Source organism: Perca flavescens, chromosome 9 (genome assembly GCF_004354835.1).
Source record: "Perca flavescens isolate YP-PL-M2 chromosome 9, PFLA_1.0, whole genome shotgun sequence".
NCBI lineage: Eukaryota > Metazoa > Chordata > Actinopteri > Perciformes > Percidae > Perca > Perca flavescens.
The window spans coordinates 26,605,213-26,627,715 of NC_041339.1; the positions used below are offsets into that span (position 1 = coordinate 26,605,213).

A 22,503-nucleotide genomic window follows, 5' to 3' on the forward strand; every position below is an offset into this window, starting at 1 on the left:
ACGTCGTATGTCATGTGTCTTCTTTCTTTCTCAATTACTCTGGTTCGCTGATGTTTGAGATTGTTTTTTTTTGTCACGAAGATGATTTTACTGGCACTTCCCTCTTCCTTTTTTTTCAATGGAATTATTTTGTTAGTAAAAACTAATTTATAACAAAAAGTCTGAAAAGTTCTAACTTTCATATGTGATGCTGTATTTCTTTCCACGGCAAGTGTAAATTATTATCTTTTTACATTTTAATTATTACTACAGAAAGCGGCCACTTTTGCCATATAAAATATACATTTCCCCCGGATATCCTAATTATATAGACCACATTTCCACAGGATGATGACTCTAATTCAAGATAATGCAACATAATCATCACGTAACAAACGAAATCTGTCTAAATCATGGAGAAAATATGGAAATAAAGATATATTATGTATTTGTACATTTTGATTACCTGCTAATGTGTTTTCTCTAAGAGATGAGATAATAAAATGAATAACCTATGATTAAATTTACTTGACAGCCTGTATGAAATCTGCAGAGCCACGGGTCTCTGTTGGCATCAAGTCCAGACAGAGCTTTCTCTCTTTTTATTGTCTGAATTAATTATTAGGCTACTTAAAATGATAAAATAATAGCATACTATAACAGTGCTTCTTGAGAACATTTGCAATATATACTGCATGAAGAAAGAGACACTTAGGCTAATTTAATTAAAATTGTGTCAAAGGGTCTTCTAATCAATGTTTGGCTTAAAACATTGGGAATGACCAGCAGCTGACTGATCCAAAAGGGAAAATGTTACTAATATTAACATTGGTGTCCCCCTGTGTCATGTTCTGAGCAAATGTTTATTCTCGCCAACACAGTAAATCTTTACGCGCCCTCATGTGGACGTCGTTGGGCACTTGCGTGCGTATTTGGAGAGCAGTAGTCAGATTTCCCCGCTGAGTCAAAGTCTGACTCTTGTTAAGAGTTTTTCGTAACTCTTTCCAGTTTTTTTTAAACCAACATTTTTACATTACAATCATTGTTAGTATACTTGTATTTATGGTTCGTTAGACTTTCCCTCAAGCTGTGATCTGACTGCCGGGTTTGCGTACTATTTATCTGCCGATAAGCACCTCCTCCTTCTCGAGTCCTGCAGTGGTTGAACGGTCTTGTCGATCAGCATGACATATTTTTCGGGAATTGCTCTACAGTTAAGGTACGTTTACAATTTTTTTTTTCTTTTACAGTGTAATGCCTTTTTTTTGCAATTAGGACAGCAGTTTGGAGAGGAAGGACAACTGTTACTAGTGGTGGTTTAATTAGGGTCTTCGTCAGAAAGTTCCCTTACAGTAACGCATAACAGAGGATAAGGAAACGCGCTATTGCCAACACCTACAGAGCAATACTACTTTATGAATCCAATTGACAACAGCCTGTATTAAGCGCTAAATATGGCATATCAGAGTAAACAGATGTCATTAGTTGCATATAAAAGAATGAACACTTCCTTTTATTTCCTGTTTCATGTTTACATCATTGCAGATTGATAGCTTACACTAGCATCTGCATTGTCTTACATTATCTGTGGCGATCATCATTCCATGTTACAAACTCAAACCACCAGAATCAGGCAAAACCTGTTTATAGAGGCCCTAACACGTTTTGTATGACGCCTATTATTCAGATAAGAGATCCCCTGTGATCATTCTTTTGGTAAATGCAGTGATTCAGTCAAGTGAGATTTCTTTTTACCTTTTATGTCTCAGGTAGGACAATACTTGTACAGTAAGATATTTACTTTAATTTACTGCAGCTGTTTTGCATCATCATGGCTGGTTGCTGTGTGTCTCTTTCACTTTTTGCATCCTCATATGAAAATTTAGCGCTGTGAAGCGTCTGGGTTATGTTGGCAGGAACACACAGGATTCCGCAGCCTGCATGCACTCATTGTCACTGCAGAACAAGGGCAGAGTGAACTGGCACTTGCAAAAGTTGGACCACTGATGCTAACTACGTGACCAGTGCTGTGAACACACAGACTCCCTACGTGCTCTCAGTCCCCTCAGTAATGATACGCTTTGGTGAACCGCTGAGAAAAGGCTCGCTGACCTTGATATGCCATCACACACACACACACACACACACACACACACACACACACACACACACACACACACACACACACACACACACACACACACACACAGACACACAGACACACACCATCTTCGTCTGTCTTATCAGTCACCTTTGGCATCAGAGATCCACACACTTTCTCTGTTATTCTCTGTACATATGCATATGGTGCTGGGTGTACTGACATACATGGTTGCTATTGGCCCAGTCCTCCTATCATGGGTTTGTGGTTCAGCACACTTCCCCCATGCCCCTGTCAAGATGCAAAAGGCGTCACTAATGTTTCTAAAGCAACTTTGGCTGTTATAAGAGAGTATCCTCCTTTAAGAAGTTTCATTAATATGCCTGATTGTGTTATGGTTGTGTGATATGTAAATGTTGTCTGTCTGTTAAAGCTGCACTCCTGCATTTGCACTGATATTAAATGTTTTTGTTTCATCTTCCAGTTTCCAAATGCTCCAGTTCTGGACTGAGATGTTGTCCTGAGTTAAAGTTCACATTTTGACGAAGGTTTTCCTTAAAATTACTCAACTGACAACACACAATGGCTTCCAATATAGTTGTGAGTATTGAAATGTACAGTTAAATCGAACCAAGTTGAAACAGAAACACAGAGATTCCAGTGGTTTTAATCACGGCGCAAATCATTCCATAGCATGCCTTAGTTTATTGTTGTTTCAACACTACACTAGAATGAATTTCACGCTTATGGCACGAAACAAAACCTCAACAGCAAGGCCTTTTTCATTGGCACTGCAGCAGGTGACACAAGTTAATGTAGGTTGTTTTCAGCAGCAAAGATTAGCAATCTGTGTGATGGCTGCACAGCACTGAAGGACAATTTTACATCCGTGAGAAGGCTCACAACATTGTTTTAAAGACTAATAAATGTATAGTTGAAACCAAATTCTCTCTCCTGCATAACTTAAGATCACAAACAGTCTTTTAAGGCCACTTGTGTCCCTTAGTAATGGTCACACCTTGAAACTACTGTAAAGTGAATATTAACATATGTTAAGATTTCTTGACAAAGACTCATAGTTCTGGCTGCCTATGAGGCTGACTCAAAAAACTAAACAACTTCTTAATCCAACACGTTGGTTCAGGGATGCATATCTATGAAGGACAAAGGGAACATTGTTTAGAGATTAATGACCTCCAAAAGATGCCTGTATTTTAACTTATTTGTCTCATATATTTCAACATTAAAGAGTGGAGACATTAGCACAAACTTTGAAGTATACATGCATACTATGTTTGGTAATGCTTATAACACAAAGGTTGCTACTGGTACTTAAATGTAGGTACAGTGGAAGAAAACTTGACTATGAGGAACAAGGAAGTAACAATTTTAGAACAAAGTATTTTTTTGTAAAGGCTAGTTATCTAGTTACAGTAATAGAGAACAAGCCTGCAGTTTAAGTAATTAACGTATCTCACAGTAACAGTATGCTACCAAAACTGTTGGGGTACAGTAAGGCAATGGAAATGGTCTTTGGGGAAATCTCTTAGTTATTGAAAAACATATAAAGTGTATGGCTCATGTTCCCAAAATGATGAAGCTCGCAGAAAAGGAGTACAATATCATGGAATAATGAGAAACTTGACAATCATTTGTGGAGTACAGCAATATAGGCTACTTGTTGTACATTTTATGTTCTTTGGATTGACTACAGTTTATGTGCTGTTCTTATAGTTATATATTATATATTTGATGTACTTATTTTATTTGCAAGTACATTTACACATACAAGGAATGTACAGTATCCTCTGCATTTAACCCATCCTAACTCATTAGGAGCAGTGGGCAGCCTTAGTCTGGCGCCCGGAGTTCTGACCTATGACAAGGGCAATGGAAGGAGTCACTTAGCATGCATGTCTTTATGGTGGGAGGAAAGCCCACGTGAACACAGGGAGAACATGCAAACTCCACACAGTGAGGCCCGACTGGGGAATCAAACCCAGTACTCAGCAGTGCCAACTTGCTGTGAAGCTGCAGTGCTAACCACACAGTAGCAGTTACCAGTTAAGGTTTCACCAACAGGAAATCTTGTTTTCACCTGACAAAAACTGCTATTATAAAGTGTTGTCCAATGGTTAATCCCTTGTTCCTGATAGTATTCTTCTTCCACTGGGCCTACATGTAAGAACCAGTGGGTGCCGTTAAGTTTTTTATTGGCACCTGACTCATACAACAAACTTACACTGTAAATCCCGGGCTGTGCTACCACATGTTTTAAAAATGAGCATTTTGCTGTCCAATTGCAAGGAGGAAGTATTTTTTGAACCGTGTGAACACAGCTGGAAAGTGAACTTGAGAATTTCACAGCGAATGTGACAGCCAGTGTCAACATGCCAAAAACCTAAGATGTTCTTACTGACTGACAGATGAATGATGACTCTGAAGGGAACCTGCCTACATCATATTTTATACTGTAACTAGATTTCTCATGCAGTATGGGTTATGCACCTACCTACCATGCGTGATTCTGATCATTGTCATTTTTATCATTGTGGATGGAGGGATTTTCACACATGAGACAATGAACTGAATGAACGTTAAATTGCAGGTGGATCAGCAGTTTTCTCACAAATTCATAGTGACGGTGGTTCGAGCCGAGAGCGTCACCAAGGGAGCGCTGGGTGACCTGTGTAAGTCTTAATACCCCCCCCCCCCACCCCCCATCCATGTCATTCTATCATTCAAACAATTTTTCCTGCAAATTATTCAGAACATGCTGCATGTACGTAGTAGCTACATGTTTGTGTTATTTTAACTGGAATTGTTTATGTGCTTATGCTGAGTACACGGTATCCTAAAGTACTTTGCCTTTCATTAACACTGATGAATGTGTGTGCACAGTGGACACCCCAGATCCATATGTGGAGCTGTTCATCCCAACGGCCCCAGAGAGCAGAAAGAGGACCAAGCACATAGACAACGACATCAACCCAAAATGGAACGAGACCTTTCACTTCATATTAGACCCTAACCTGCACAACGTCCTGGAGGTTAAGACCTGCATTTTATTGTCTAGCAAAATCTATACCAGTAAAGGATGACAAGCAGGGATGTAGAGGAGAGTAATTAAGCTTTGTGGTATAAATTCTAATACCTAGGTGAGATCTGAAATTATGCTTCATTCAACCAAGTCTTTTAAGTATTTATACTAGGATCAAAATGACTCATGGTTGTTTAAGGTCCTCTAAGGTGAAATAAATAAAATAATCCTCTTCTGAAAGTCTACATTGATCATTGTTTCTTGACAAAACTGAATGGGACTTAAATACATACCAGAATAACTAATAAATGGTTCTTGGTTCTAGGCTATTTAACCATTTAACTGATGATGTTTATCTCAATCAGGTAACATTAATGGACGCCAATTATGTGATGGATGAGACACTTGGGACTGCGACCTATGACATCACCAAGCTCACCATAGGCCAGACAAAGATGGAGCCTTTCCTTATTGGAAAAGTAAGACATTCACTCCCAGCAGACTCAGGCAGTTATAAACTCATGTTGTGCAGGGGAGCATTGCTTAAATTTACAGGAGCTTCCTTTAAATATTAGTTAAGCTTCCATGTTTTACAAAGAAATGAAATATGTGAAGATGGATTACAAAGTAATATTACATACAATATAATATTACATATTGCTGACTGAAGATATACTGCATGTGTACCAAGACTAGAGTGTGTGACGAGAATAACTCTTTTTTTGGTGGTTAATAATAACAGAATAATTTCTATTTAAATGATGCAATTATTCTGCAAATGATGCAAAAAAAGTGTTTGCCAAAAAGTTTTAAATGAACCATTCCTGTCTTTTTCCTTCTTATTTTATTTTTTCATCTCATAGATTTTGTTTTGACACTTTGTGTTTGCCTGTTGACAGAATTACCAACAACAATCAGCTGCTCCTTTACTGGACAATAATCACATATTCATTGTTTTGACAGGCAACCAAAGTATACTTAGAGATGACGCTTGAGATCTGGTATGTATTTCCTTTGAAAGCAAAAATTATCTCAGCACAGTTCACTCTGTCATCCACCTAAAGGCCCTCTTGTGAAACAGTGATACTGGTTATGAGTGACAACAATCCGTCACAGGTTCAAGAAGACACAGGAAACTAAAATTAGACTCAAACAGGATACTTATGTAAGCATACATAGGGTTAAAATGAATCATAATTCCTGTGGCATCATTACATAGGGGTTAGTGGGAGGATAAGCAATGCCATAGTCTGTGTTTGAAGGTTGTAATCATGAGAATGGGAGCATTAAAGGGTGAGAGGTCAGGACTGTTTGTCTGTGGATGTGTGTCACACCAGACCACCCAGAGGCAGATCTTTTCTGACCTAAAGATCAATTTCAGCATCATCAGTAGTCTTACACAGGGATAGATCATATTCTCTATCTGCCCCTCAGCAGAAAATGTAAAACTGAGAGTTATTGTTTGTCTTTCCACTATTAGATTTCAGTAAACCTTATTTCTGTCATTTGTTGCTGCAGTACCAAACTGGACTTGCGGTTTAGCCGGGCCCTGTGTGACAAAGAGAAGCAGTTCAGACAGACCCGCAGAGAGAGAGTGATGCTGGGCATTAAGAAGCTGCTCGACATGGAGAAGCCTCTTTTCCTCCCCAGCTCTCCAGAGGAGGTGGGAAACAAGTTTGAACATGGCAACTGTTGGTATTTAAAGCTAAAACTAGTTTTAGAACATATAATGCTACAGTATTGAAGATGTTTAGACTTGAGAGGCTGCTGTGTGCTGCAACTGGCTGTTTCCCCCTAATTCCAGTCTTTATGCTAGATATGCTAACAGTTTCCTGGTTGTAGCTTCATATTTAGCATACAGAGTTGTATCCTTTCTAAAGCGAGAAAATGAATAGGCTTTTTTTCACAGAATTTCAAACTATTTCTTTAATAAAATATCCCCTTTTCTTACTTTGCAACACATTGTATATCTATCACGTTTTACATTATGGTGGTGAACTTCATTTGCTCTGCTAGCCTGCTGCAACACCACTCACCTAAAAGCTATGCTGTTGTTTACTGCTACTGCTGCTATTTATAGAGCAGTTCAAAAGCCCCACCTCAACCCCAGCATCCACCTCTGTGTGTGTGGGGGGTGGGGGGTTAATATTATCACTCCCCACTCCCTACTGTGCCAAGTTTTCTTGTGGGGTGTTAGGTCAGAGCCTAGATGTCAAATACCTACACTGTACATATTGTATACTTACATAGCACCGTAATACATTCTATGGTTAGCTGTAGCTGCTGTAGCCTCTTAACATTACATGTAAATGATGGGCATGATATGTGTGCTTACTGTGTTATCTCTCATTCTTGCAGATTCACTCTTATTATCTGTAGCACTTACTAATTAAGATGAAGAAAACCTTCAAAGAAAAATCATGCAAATGGTCTGTTGTTCTTAAGTTATGTTATTACAATTGCTAAATTTCAAAACTGTGATGCACTTTTTCACAAATGTGTTCTCAGCTCATGATATTACTGATATTTCTCGCAAACCACACTATTAGCCTCACAAACCTGCAAGTTCTGCAGCTCTTTCACACTGGAGTGGTTTTGGCTAGATGCCCTTAGGGCTGGCTGTAATCTCCAGCCAGGCCTGCTCATGTCTTCAGCATGTGCCGGAAGCTCCAGAGGAATGAGATAACAGCTTACTGCCTTCCACTATGCTACAACATCTCTCAACTCCCTATCCAGGAGGACTCTTGTGGAAATACTATGTCTGCCAACATATCCAGAATCCACAGACTGCAGAAAGGAAGCAATGTTGCACAATGAGAATTATGAAATAGTTGAAAATCTGAAGTCACAAAATTTTTTTGCAGAGACATGCAGCTGACACCCTCACTGTATAGAGGTGCAGGAGGGTTAGTTCATTCTTGCAAGTTACTCAACTTGAAAGAATGAGAATGAATGCGAGACTAATACTCTAAACTGTGTAGTATGTAATTATGTGATTAAGCATGCCTATATCTTTTTCTTCTTCACGTTATGACTGTCTCCGTGTGTGTGTGTGTGTGTGTGTGTGTGTGTGTGCGTGTGTGTGTGTGTGTGTGTGTGTGTGTGTGTGTATGTGTGTGTGTTGCAGGTGCCGGTGATAGCCATAGCGGGCTCAGGAGGTGGTTTTCGTGCCATGGTCGGCTTCTCAGGTGTGATGAAAGCGCTGTTTGAGTCTGGAGTCCTAGATTGTGCCACATATGTCGCTGGCCTCTCCGGATCTACATGGTCAGTTTTTATTTCTCCTTATCTCCTCTCTTTTTTTTCTGACACCCTTTATTTCAAGACATTTTCTCTCATTATATCGTTTTGCTGTTTTTTTTGTCCTTTCTTCCCTTCTGGCAAACCTTTCTGCCCTTCTCTGCTGGTATGAAGCTGTCACATCAATCGAGCACCTCTGGCTTCTTTCAGTCTCCATCTTCATATTTGTAGAGTGACTTACTGGATTTAACTTCCTTACAAGTGCAGTACCTCCTTCATAAATCTTGTAAAGAGCAATGTATTGATTGATCTGACCGCATTTTACATTGCATTGACATTTGTGTAATTCTCTTTTTCCCTGTAGGTACATGTCCACTCTCTACTCTGACCCAGAGTTTCCAAATAAGGGCCCAAAGGACATCAACCCGGAGCTGATGAAGAGAGTTAGCAGTAACCCACTGAAGCTGTTGCTGCCCCAACACATCACCAACTACATCCATGCCCTCTGGACCAAAAAGGCTGCTGGGCAGCCTGTTACCTTTACCGATATCTTTGGTATGCTCATAGGAGAGACACTTCTACCTGCGGTAAGAGCCGCCTGACAGCTGTTTTTTTTTTATTTCCTTATTTCTCCATCTCCTTATTTCTTAGAAGTATGCCAATCCTCCACTTCCCTTCAGTTCATGATTCATTCCCTCTCTTTTCTCTTGAACTGGCTTCCCCTCCACGCCTTATTTAAGCTTTTTATTTTTATTTTGTGCTCTGTTTCTTCCCATCCATATTTTACTTCCACATAACCATGATAGCCATGATGAGATTAAACTCTTACTACCTGTAGAGCATGAGTGTAAATTACTCAAAGACTGTGTTCTCTCCCACCAGAGGATGGACATCAAACTGAGTAGCATTCAGGAGAAAATTAATCAGGCCCAGAGTCCTCTTCCTCTCTTCACATGTCTCCATGTCAAGCCAGATGTTTCTGAGCTCATGTTTGCAGGTAAATATTTGTCTTTTTGTAAGTACCTGCATGTGCCTTTACGTTGAATGGTGTGTTGCATGTATACTGTGTCCCTCATAGAACTATTTTGCATATGTAATGAGTAACTAGAGAGGATGAGTTTGGCCACATGCAAAACAACCAAGCGGTTCTTGTTTCCTTGTAATGCTGCTCGCCACCACAGAGAGGATGTGTCATGGCGTAGTGGGCTGTCATCTAGTGACGACTCTGTGATGGTAGAAAGCAACTATTGAGGAACTAAGTAGTGTGCACAAGGGTAATAGGGTATGTCTAATGTTGTATAGTACTTCCTCATAGTTGATACAGCCTGCACAGTACCGTAACGTCACACTATGCCCCAATGGTACGAACATTTGAATAGAAAATACAATAAAGGAGAAGCAAAAATCTCCAGTGATCTCAGACAGATCAGTGAATATATACACTATCTACTGGCTTCAAAACCAAAAACTATAGTATTACAGTAAGACTCAAGTGGGTGTTGAATGTTGAGACACTTTCTGGAGCTCTTCTGTAAACATTGAATAGGAGACTGACTCAGAAAAACCTCATCATTGTAGCTGCAATTCCAATTAAGTCTTCATATCATCATTTATTGGATGACATTACACACTTGTCTTCAGGAAATGTCCGTGTTCACAAATCAAAATCAAATTGTTGTTTTTTATTGTTTAAATGTTGCTGTTACAGTATCAAATTTGTGTAATTTCATCAAATGTCTGTAGCGGAGCACTTGCACGACTCAAAAAGTTAGCTTGAGGTGCTCTTTGGATGGGATAATCATAATGTAGAAACCAATAAGAAAACTCCAAGGCACTCTCTTTTAGAAAAATACAAAGCCTTTATTTATGGCTTAGTCATCATAAATCTTAAAGTACTCTGACGCGTTTTCGCATACAAGCCTTTGTCAGGGAGTCAATCCTCCCTGACGAAGGCTTGTATGCCGAAACGCGTCGGCATACAACATGTGTAATTTCATGTTCGAAGAAGGACAAAACAATGTTTTAAATTGTGTCTGTCTGACAAAAGATCCTGAAGCCAAAGAAAACAGTGATAACAAAACACTTAGATAATATGTTGCTTATGACAATAGAAAACTGGTATGCCATTTGTTATTTCTGTCTGATGAAGTGTCAATGTTGTGCAGCGTCACATTGATATACTACACTCAATCCTAAACTAGAATCACAGTTTAACTTAAAAATAACCGACCTTCAAAAAGCAGACACTCAAGTGCTATGTCATTAAAAAAAGTGTAATAAAATAGACAAGACTTGTCCTTCAGTTTTTTCTTGACTCGCCTCTTAACTTAAATCCCCAGTTTCTTTTATGATCCGCTCAATGGAAGATACCATATTATCAAAAGACAGCTGTGAAATTCTCTTCACATTTAAGAGGCAGTTAGGTCACAGAGGAAGTTGTTCTATTGTATGTGCATTTGTCTCTTGTGTATGTTTATGTGTATTTGTGCGACTATTTGCATGCCTGAGTGTTTGTGTATGTGTGTATGTGACAGCTGTTGTTGCTGTAAAAGCTGTTGCAAGTTCGACCTAATGACTAGTTGGTGTAGAGAGAAATGTAGCCAGGGCCTAAATAATCCCATTCTGATCTTTATGACCCCTGTAGTTCCCTCCACTCTCTTTGTAGATATTATGTACCATGTAAGTAGTCAAAACTTTTACTTAAGTAAAAGTAGCAATACTACAGTGTAAAAATACTCTGTTAGAGGTGAAAGTCCTGCATACAAAACCTTACTCTTAAGTAAAAGGGTTAGATGCAGAAAGGGCCATTTTAGAACTACATATATTATATTACTGGATAATAATTGTTGATGAATTAATGTGTTCATCACTTTAATGTTGCATCTGGTAAAGGTACTTTATATACTGTAGGGTAGTCTAATCTATAATATATATATATATATATATTGCCCTTTTGTATTAATAATCTAAACCTGCAAAGTAACTAGTAACTTTAGCTGTCAAAAACATGTGGTGGAGTCAAAAGTACATTTGCCTCTGAGATGTAGTGGAGTAGAATTATAAAGTAGCTTTAAAAGTAAAGACTCAAGCAAAGTACAAGTACCTCAAAATTGAACTGCAGTACAGTACTTGAGTAAATGTCCTCTACTGTTGTTTACTACTGACAACTGCAGACACTGACTATAATTCCAAATTAGTTTTCACTCATTCAAATGTTGTTTATCTAATTTTAGTCCAGTTGACTTTATTCAGATTTAACCCTCCAGAAATGCATTTTGGCACATGGGAGATTGAATGAAAGTGGCCATCTCCTCCAAGGCAGATTTCTTTTTTAATATTCGGTGCCTCAGCGTGAGCAAATATTTTTACATTTGTGTTGTTTACCGACTGTTTTGCATTATAATTCTGGTGTACAGTACAAATGCACATGTACGTGTTAGTCAGTGACAGGTACTTTATGACTATTGTGATCATATTGGTTCCAAAAAATGTGTTCCATTTCCATTACATTAACACTGAGGTTTTCACCTGCAGACTGGGTGGAGTTCAGCCCGTATGAAATTGGGATGGCAAAGTACGGCACCTTCATGACCCCCGACTTGTTTGGAAGCAAGTTCTTCATGGGAACCGTTGTCAAGAAATACGAGGAGAACCCAATACATTTTCTGATGGGTGAGAAAGATGTTTTCATCTAAAACAGTCAGACCCTTTTACATTAGTAAACCTACTAACAGTATGTTTTCACTGTTCCAGGTGTGTGGGGCAGCGCCTTCTCCATTCTGTTCAACAGAGTGCTGGGAGTCAAAGACACAGTTGGTGGCAGCACCATGGAGGAGGAGTTAGGTACGTGTTCTGTTTTTCTTCATATGTGTGTTTTGTCCTGAACTGCACTGTTCTGATTTAAAGATGTAAAGCCCTAAATAAATAATGCTTCTTTGCAGGTTAAGTGCAAATGACATTAAATACATTCCTCTGATTGATTGGAACACCACAGAAATCCAATAATTGACAAAACAATTTCACCACTAAGTCAATCTAGTAGCTGTTTAGTGGCCATTGATCATCTCACATGATCTTTATCAGCAGATGGAGTTAGCTCAGTTGTCAGGGATCTGTAGGTGTTCAAATTTCAAATTTTCCCATGCACTTGTCATCCATGTTGGCTTCAGATTTGTGATTGAAAGTTAATTCATGACTTGCTGAGGAAGATCGTGATATGAACGAAAGCTCCAGAAAAGCAACTAAATGGACCCTTTTCGTCATAAGATTGTTTTGTCAACTTGACCAATGAAAGAAAATGAAATTTCCGTCCCAGCTAAATAATCATTTTGCTATCAATCAATAAAACAATGAACCAAAAAAGATAAGCATAAAAATATTGATTCACAATGATGCAGTCTTTTTTATTTAGTGTGAATAAAAAAAAAAGACTATTTCTGGCTTGTAAATATATCTATATTTATATTAATCCAAAACATATTTTATATACTTGGATGAACTTGCCAATAAATTAATTATTGCATAAAAGAAAATTTATTTCCAGTGTAATATTTAAAATGGGTATCATCCTTTCAGTATATGTGACAATATATTGGGAAATTGTGGATCTCAAACATGTCTTGAACATAATCTGAAATATGTGTTTAGTCGTGTTCATTTGTGTAAGTGGGTATGAGTGTTTGTTTCCAGGTAATGCTATAGTTTTGAACTTTCTGATAAAACAACTTCTGCTGAAACTGACATTCAGTTGTGCCTGAATGAGATCCTATTGTCTGTATTTCCTTCTCATGCCAGAATTATTTTGTGTGTGTGATGTTACCACAACATGGGTGAAGGTATCAGATTTCCTATGAATATTCCGACAGCTCATCGGATGTTTGTTTTGGTTGAATGCATTTGTTTGTGGTGACCTTTAAACATTCAGACACTCTGACAATGCATTGGTTGTGTGAAAGTGTTAAGAATATCTCCACCCAGTTCAAGAATGCTTTACTTTATCAGGTGTATTGCATTTCTCTGAGGACTTATTTTGAAAGAGATAATAGACAGTGAATTTGATAATGTCACATAATGGAGCATTCTGTCGGTGACAGTATTGATAAGTGGTATAAATTAACATCCTACTGTTGAAGTTGTAACCTGATGAGTGAAGCTGTCTTGTGTCTTACAGAGCAGATCAAACCACAGCACATCGTCGGAGAAGACAGTCTGGACAATGACCAAGAGCCACGAAAAGGTGAGCTAAGATATGCATGATTCATACAAGGAGTTTACATACAGACTTTGAGATTGTATGTATGATTAAAGGTGCTCTAAATGATGTGACGTGTTTTTTAGGCTACAACATTTTTTGGCACATACAGCAAACATCTCCTCACTATCCGCTAGCTGCCTGTCCCCTGAACACACTGTAAAAAAACGCGTTTCTGAAGACAGCTAAGGCTCCACAAATGGCAACAAAAACAAACTGTCTACAGAGACCGCATTTTTTTATGGTGTGTTCAGGGGACAGGCAGCTAGCGGATAGTGAGGAGATGTTTGCTGTATGTGACAAAAAATGTTGTAGCCTAAAAAACGCGTCACATCACTTAGAGCACCTTTAAATGTTTTATGGTGCAATAGAGATATGTGACTTTGAATGGTGTTAACAACTAATTTGACACATTGGGTCTGAGGGAAAGTCAACGCCTTAACACAGTTTTCTTAAAAAAATGTGTTTCTTTTCTGTCTGTAGTAATGTTGCCATATCTACAGCATGTGTTAGCATGACTCATCTACAACGGAATATCTACTGGGGTTTCTGTCAGTGAAGGAAGAAGTGTTGATACATTGAGCTTTTACTTGGAACTCTTTGGTTTGCAGACAGTTATAGTTTGTAAATGTATAAGCCGAATTTTCGGAAGTTTATGCTTTTTCTTTGCAAATGTGAGCTTTCGTTGTGAGTTAATTATAGACCGAAAAAAAGAAGTGAGAAAGAAAGAGAAGGGGTGCTGCAAATGAATTAACCTTGAAGATGGAATAAAAAAATTCTTTGTACAAAGCGTGAAAAAAATATATTTTAAGTAGTGCTGTCAGTTAAACGTATTAACGCGAACCCATTTTAACGGCATCAATTTTTTTTTCACATGCTGTTGCAACAACTAACATTAGAAAAACTACAACACCACACCGGATCTAGCTAGACCGGAAACAAAACAACAGGCACGCTGCATTCACTTGTTTGGGCTTGCAAGCCGGCCAAAGAGTAGTAGACTAACGTTACGTTTTGAGTGGATGGCGAGCGCGAGACGCTGAAATGGATGCCAATAAGATTCTGAATGGAAAGTTTACTTTTAAAAAGTTGCCAAATGGTTCCAATGACAAGACCAAAGTGATCTGTGTGTGTTTTGTCGTGGTGAACTGAGTCATCGCAGCACGTCCGGTCTGAAATACCACTTGATGACCAAGCACACAGCTGATGCCAATGCGCCACCCCCATCATCAAAGCCAGGCGACAAAAGCACAAAGCAAGCCGATCCACTTTTCCATGTTGATAAGAGCATTAAAATGAGAAAATATAATGGGACAAAAAGAAATCAAGGGACATTTAGAATAGAGAAAAATGTGTGATTAATTGTGATTAATTGTGAGTTAACTATGACATTAATGCAATTAATCGCGATTAAATATTTGAATCGTTTGACAGCACTAATTTTAAAACTTAAGAAACTAGTTATAAAATTGCTTCTGGCTCTTTTTTGTTACAACTTTACATAGCATCTTTATAGCTCCTGAAAACTCTCTTTTAGCTCTTCGGTCTCTACCAACTCCATGGGAAATATCTTGCTCTGTAGCTGCTAAATGCTCCACTATGTTCACCAGCTAGTCTGTAACTGTGTTTGTCTACACATTTTTACCACCACTAGTGTAAAACGTGTGCAAAGATTGCTACAACATTTGATTTTACAGTATTTTCTCTGTCATCATTTTGGTGCTCAGGGGGGACAGAGAACCAGGATGGAGAAGACGATCGCACTGCCAAGGCTAGCTGGAGTCAGCGAATGTTCAAGTCACTTTTCAGTGACTCATCCTTATTCAACACAAGAGAGGGCCGGGCCGGGAAGGTAACTCAATATGTTCATTCATCACGAAATTAAACAATTTTTTTCACTTTTTCTGTAACAATCTTTTTCTCTCCATAACCCATCTCACCCTGTTGCCAGGTGCATAATTTCATGCTGGGCCTAAACCTGAACACCAGCGTCCCATTCTCTCCGGACAGTGAGGTCAAATGCCATGCCCCCATACCTGAGGAGGAGGTGGACGCTGTCACAGGTAAGAAGGATGGTCACAATCAGCTGCTTTTAAAGCTTGGGGTAGGCAGTTATATTTTGGCATCATTGGGCAATAATTCCATAATAACCTTTCAGCATAATGTTATGTAAGTGGTCAGAGAGAAAACTAGACTTCTGCACCTCCTCTTCGCTCAGTTTTCAGGCTTTAGAAAATCTAGCCCATGGAGGGCGACTTTGGCCAATCAATCACAGGTCATTTTAGAGGGAGAGCAATCCTATTGGGTGTTCTACAAATGCAGTTGTGCATGCATGTCCCTTCAGATGGCGAAAGCCTGATTCAATGGCAGACAATCCTGCAGAAACAGTTACTTTTTCAACATTGGCAACAACTGTCTACACTGCAAAGCAACACAAAAAGCTGGACTCATCAAAAAGAAGGTCTAAAAGAGGTTCTGACAATAAATGCAATACAAAAAAGTTTCAATATTTGTGAAGCATTTCAGAGATAGAGAGGAAATGTTGCAAACAGTTGTGCCTTCTGCTAACCTTAGCCAAAGGCTCAGAGCTGCCGCTAATTTCAGTTCATGTCTGTGTAGCTAGCTTGAGCCCCGAATAACAGTATGTCATTCCAAAGTCAAATGTCAGGCCCACAAGTTTGCAAAGAAAACGGGACAGCATCAGGATTACAATCATGATCAGTATGATGGAAATTATTGCATGGGCTATTGTATAAAGCATCTGGTGGGGCTTAGAACAGAGGGAAGAGCTGCAGAAGAGCTTCTTTTTTTCATGAAACTGCCTACCCCAGCTTTAATAAGGACATGATTATTTAACATATTGTGGTTCCATCAAACATTATAGGTGAGTCATTACACAGTTAAATTGGTTTTTAAATGTTTGTTTTTTTTAATCTGGTTTTATATATTTTAGTTTATGTATTCTTACATATGTCTGTAGGATTGTCGTCTTTTCATTTTCTTTATGTATGTAAGGACATACACAAGAAACTATGACAAATAAATTAATCTGAATCTGGTTGGGCGTGGGGCATGAAATTTGGCTGCAGACATTTTCCCAATCATGTTCCTGCATCATTTATTTGATTTAGTGTGATTTTCTCAGACCCAGATGAGTTTGATCGTATTTATGAGCCTCTTGATGTGAAGAGCAAGAAGATCCACATAGTGGACAGCGGCCTGACCTACAACCTTCCCTACCCTCTCATCCTGCGGCCAGAGCGCGGTGTCAACCTCATCATCTCCTTTGACTTTTCTGCACGACCCAGCGATACCAGCCCCCCATTCAAAGTCAGCGTCTAAACTCTTTTTACAGTCATGAATTGCTAAAAATTATTTGTGTAAAAGCATGAACATGTTATTCTCATTTGTAAATGTATGCCACAGGAGCTCCTGTTGGCAGAAAAGTGGGCTCGAATGAACAAGCTTCCATTCCCCAAGATCGATCCCAAAGTCTTCGACCGCGAGGGCCTGAAGGAATGCTACGTCTTTAAGCCAAGAAAAGGCGAAAAGAACTGCCCAACTATCATCCACTTTGTCCTGGTCAACATCAACTTCAGGACATTCAAGGCACCTGGTAAGTACTGTATGTGCGTGAAGGTTTCCACAGAACGTGAGAGGAGGAAAATATGCCAAGGCTCTTTGTATTATAATAATAATGCTGTTTTACCGTCATGGCACATGAGGCATATCTTCCTCGAAATGGCTCACTGTAATTATTCGGCCAGCCGCAGACAGTTTTTCATGTTCAGCCTAAAGTTGGGCCCCTGATCTGAGTGACCCCAATAAACAAAGTCTCTGCTCAGGGTCTCTGTGGTTTCGTTGCGGAAAGGATGTGTCTGTCTTTAAGCATACTTACAGTCTACTGAGTGTGAGTGTGTGTGCACATGCACAGATGTGGACCACAGTGTGTTCAGTTTTATAATCTGCTTGGGTGAATTATGGTTCCTTAAGGAGCCAGGTGCCAGTAAGGAATCTCTAGCTCCAGTGGGAGAGCTCTGTGTGTAAACAGGCCATATATCATGAGCCATACAAAGACACACTATCCCCACATCTCTACCTCATCTGCACTTCTGCATCTTTGCATTCAGTAGGTCATCAGCCCACATACTTCCACAGTCTGTTTATGTACGTTACATAAGCTTTTTGCGCTCAAACCCAAAAGAACATTTACACCATAAATGGACTTCCCGTTTGAGGATTATTCAGGCCATTATGGAGTCGGTTCACTACTGTATGTGTGCATTTTCCAAACCACAACTTCTTTCTGCATGTGGTCTTTCATATTTACTCCATTAATTATACAAAAAAAAAAACAATCAGGACCAATGTTACATTTTTACTCAAAAAGTACATAATGGATCTATTTTGAATATTTAGCAGGAAAGTTTATTTTTAACCTTAGAAATAGTTAATAGTTGTGGCCGGGTTGGCTCAGTTGGTAGAGCAGGCGCACATATACTTGGAGGTTTATGCCTCGACGCAGAGGTCCAGGGTTTGAATCCGACCTGTGACGATTTCCTGCATGTCTTCCCCCTTTCTCACCTAGCTGCCCTGTCAAAATAAAGGCGGAAAAGCCCAAAAAATAATCTTAAAATAAATAGTTAATAGTTGTACAAAATAAAACAAAAAATGTCAAATTTGAGGCAGTGGAATATTAGAAATATAGTATATAGTTGACCAAACAAGCCTACCTCAACATGGTCTAGTATTAGCATTTCTGGGGATTCATGTACATCTCCTGAGCTTCATCTGCAGATGGAGTTTGCAAACATAAATTATTTTCTAACCACTTAATGGACTTTTCAATTCATGTTGGCTTAAAAGTTGAGTTTCTAAGTTCATAATTGGCCTCATCAATCAACTAATCAAATAAATCAAAACCAATATATTTAGTTGTTTCCAAGGTCAAGAATGAACTTCTGATCTCAACCTTAAACCAATAGGAAAGAGAGGTTCAAAAAGTGTCAATTCCCTGAAAAATAATTCCCTCTGCAAATGAATATCATGTGAAATGATCAAAGACTCCAGCATTTTACTTTCTTAAGTAAGTATTAAACATATTCATTTACTTACAGGTGTTCCCAGAGAGACTGAGAAGGAAAAGGACTTGGCGGATTTTGACATTTTTGACGACCCCGAGTCACCATTCTCCACTTTTAATTTCCAGTACTCCAACAAGGCCTTCACCCAACTCCATGACCTCATGGAGTTCAACACTCTCAACAACCTGGAGGTCAGTTGCGTCCTCATGATTTCACTACAGGATGTTTACATGGAGGGATGCAAAAGGTTTTGACATCAAACAACAGGAAACAATAGTGATGATTCAGGGCTTAGTTACACCGATTTATTTTCATTCTTTGGTAATCCACCTTCATTCAGTGTTGTCAGTGGGGGGAGTTTTACATTTTTGCGTTGTCAATACCAAGTTTGTTGTGCAACATCAAACATTTTCAAATCCCTAAGCCCTGTCTAAGACTGGATAGTACAAGTTTGGTCTAGTTCACAGTAGGTGTGTTAGTGTAAGAGGTCAGACTGACTTATACTCACTCTATCTGAGTCACTGCTGGGTAAGGATGTGATGCAATGAATTACTTTTTTTCACTGGATGGTCAGCTCATTATGATTATACTATCAATACAGTAGAGATGGCTTGACTCTGCAGATTTAAGCACATTTAGGCAGATGCACTCAATCTACCTTGAAGTTACATTTGTCAAATCTTATTAACATATGAGAAATCTGCCCAGCAAGTTTGGCAATTTACGCAGCATGAAATGAAAACACTCCACAGTACAATCTTCAAACTAATACTTCAAACTAATTTGTGCATACAGATTTTTATATATTTAAAGTGGTGTCAGTCAACATTTCAAGCCATGCCAGGGGATATTAATCTATTTTGGTTCAGATAGTTATATATTAACATTGTGGGATGATGTTGAAATCACCAGTGAACCAAAATACCACTTCTAATAAACAATAGAACCACCTGAAGTATAGCATAATGGATTTGAGTTAACATTTTATTCATAATTTTTGCTCATTGATGATACAATATTGATTGATGCAGTATAGTATTTTGGATTTAAACCATGTATTTGTCTCCTGCAGGTGATTAAAGAAGCCATCAAGGACTGCATTGTGTCCCGGAAGGAGAATCCTTCGTGCCTCTCCCTTCCTTTCTCCCTCAGTGCAATCCCGAAAAAGAAGTTTCTCAAAAGAGATGCTATGACAAATCCCTGGAACCTCCTGGGAAATGATAACCAGTAGCCTAATCTAAGACTTGGCATAAAGTGGACTTTAGGGATTGTTGTAGCTTCAGTCTTTTCTTTTTGGAAAATGCTATGTTGATCTCTTTTCTTTATACTTTTTAATCATAATTTACCTTAACTTTAACGTTAAGCATTATGATAGCATTCACATATACAACAGAATGAAAATTGGCTTTATTTGCACAAATGTGACTGCTGGGAAACTGTTGGTGTTCATCAACCACAGACAGCTGATGTTCAGTTTCCTCTTCTGGCCGTGAAAAAGACTGGATGTTAAAAATCGACACTTACTTAACAATATGAGTGACTGGATTGTTACAGCAAACATTTGGCTCTTTCACAAACAACAGGATATTGTTTGTGAGTCCTTTCTTTTGTTCTTCATGTGCAAAAGAAATAGCCACCCAGATCCATGTGTTCATTTACATCCCTTAAATGCATCATGTGAACTTTCTACTCCTGTTACAACATTCCTAATTCATGTGGACACCTCCTGGCTTTAGTTCATGCTGCCTAGGACAAAGCTGCATTTCCATCTTTCCTATGACTTTTTTATGTAGCTATTTCTAAATTTGGCTTCGAGCTGTGTGAATGCACTGTAAGAGACCTCGCCTTTACCTGTAACTGTTTGTCAGCTGAATGTTTTCCATATTGACTTTAGAGCATGCAAATAACCATTTTTCTTTCACCGGATTGCTCGTCTAAACATGAAATCCTGTTTGAAAACATGGAAGACGAGCTTGTAACCATTGGTTTTGTTTGATGACAACTCCTAAACAGGCCAAGCACACCCCTCTGGATACCTCAAACATCTCAATGATGCTTACCGACTCACAGGGAAGGAGCACTCCCTGATCCCCTGTAGGGAGTGTCTCATATTAAAGCCACCATTTTGGAAAAAAACAAAACTTGATGCCATAGAAACAGCCCCGCTTTTTCTTTCTTTCTCTCTCTCTCTATGTCTTTATTTTCTTGATCATGTTGTTTCAGGCTGCCTTTTAGATAAAGGGACAGTTTGTTTTTAAAACAACTCGCTGCAGGACTTCCTGAAAGCCACCATACAATTAGGTGGGGCTGAGGTCAGGCTGGGTGCCGGTGGTGTTAAGTGTGATCACGAGACTTGGAATTTTACAAATTAAACCTACACCTGCAGCAGTGCAGGCCTGGAATCTGACACACTACACCTATACCTGCAGGGACCCAAAGGCTGCACACAGAGCAGTGAAATTTCACACTGAAGCTCTTCCAATACTTATGTGCTCATGTTTCAGCCCTGCTGGTTTGGAAGAAACTGAGAAAACAAAAAAGGCTTTCTGCAGTCTTGCTGCAGGGATTAATGACCCAAAAACCTTTGCAACTTGCCTTTATGTTGATTTTTTAGCAGATTATCTGTGTCCGTTTTTGCATGTTTATGTTTTCTTCAGTTTACAGCATTGCCTTATGATTTTTTTTTTTTTAAGAAATAGTTTGGGGAATATGTTTATTTGCTTTTGTTTATTCAATACCACTCTTATACAGTATCTGTTCGTTACAGAGAGCCAAGTCATGATGTCACGTCCGTTCTACAATCTTGTCGTTTCTCAACCTAATGGCTGGAGTATATTTGAGACATCCATAGATATAGCACAAGTCCAAGTTCAGAATGGAGAAAAGTCTTATTTGTAGGCTTCTTAATAAGTCTCTTTGTGTGTGTAGTTTAAGATAGAACACACACAAAATAGAAAAAAATTTAAGAACAAAGGGGGAAGGCTGCATTTATAGCCTCTCATTAAGGTGAAGTGATTGCACCTGAGGGGGGGCGGTTCCATTTCTGAGGCAGGGGCGCCATCTTTTCTGCCTCAGGTGTGATCATGTAATCGTTTGATGATGGATATTTTTACCTTTCATAGCTAAGTTAAGCTAACAGGCTGAAATGAGAGTGGTATTGATTTTCTATCTAGGTTCACATAAAAAGCAAATAAGCACATTCCAAAAATGTTGGAATAGTCCTTTAAGACAAAGTTTATAAAGCATCAAAACAAGCATTCATCAATGTATTTGACATCTTGTAAAACTCTGTGAGCCATCATGTTACACCTTTTATTTTTCTTCGTACCATAATGTTATTTAGCCTAATTTAGACAGCATACACGAGCCGTAGCTATTTTATTTTCTTATATTATTGTCATTTTGCATTTTTATGATCTTTGACAATGTTTACAAATGTTTCAGATGCTTAACGGTCAGTTTTAGGGAATCAAGACGTACACATAAATACTTCATGTGATCATTAACTATTTGTATTATAAATGGCAAAGCACGACATGCATAATGTTTATGTGCATCATACAAAAAGGATGATAATAAAAGATAGAATTTATTTTTGTGTAATGTTTTCTGTTAATACTTTATATCCTTCCTTAATCCGTGAGCCACTTCCTGAAGTAACACAGCAGATAAGAGGAAAAAGTGCAGGGTCACAGTTTCCTTTTGTTTGGCTTATATATTAATATTAATACATTTGGGTGGCAGAATTGGTACAGATAGTTCTTAGACAGATCTTTTAACCATATGAAATGTTTTGTGTGTGTTGGATTGT

The 22,503-nt window shown here is 38.7% G+C and overlaps 1 protein-coding gene across 1 annotated transcript; it reads left to right on the plus strand.

Annotated features, from left to right (window-relative positions):
- Positions 1-916: 916 nt before the first annotated feature.
- pla2g4ab (phospholipase A2, group IVAb (cytosolic, calcium-dependent)) lies at positions 917-22,284 on the plus strand. Its single transcript, XM_028588227.1, has 19 exons — positions 917-1,198; positions 2,565-2,680; positions 4,689-4,770; positions 4,982-5,130; positions 5,486-5,599; positions 6,084-6,121; positions 6,639-6,783; positions 8,248-8,384; positions 8,722-8,944; positions 9,240-9,354; positions 11,892-12,029; positions 12,111-12,200; positions 13,528-13,593; positions 15,336-15,460; positions 15,560-15,671; positions 16,754-16,938; positions 17,035-17,224; positions 18,726-18,883; positions 19,765-22,284. The coding sequence occupies exons 2-19, from the start codon at positions 2,663-2,665 to the stop codon at positions 19,921-19,923; spliced, it is 2,244 nt and encodes a 747-aa protein (XP_028444028.1). The 5' UTR covers positions 917-1,198; positions 2,565-2,662; the 3' UTR covers positions 19,924-22,284.
- Positions 22,285-22,503: the final 219 nt, after the last annotated feature.

Coding starts and splice junctions, on each gene's coding strand:
- pla2g4ab (XM_028588227.1), top strand. Junction 8,385..8,721: donor GGCCTCTCCGGATCTACATG/GTCAGTTTTTAT, acceptor TTTTCCCTGTAG/GTACATGTCCACTCTCTACT. Junction 15,461..15,559: donor GAGAGGGCCGGGCCGGGAAG/GTAACTCAATAT, acceptor CCCTGTTGCCAG/GTGCATAATTTCATGCTGGG.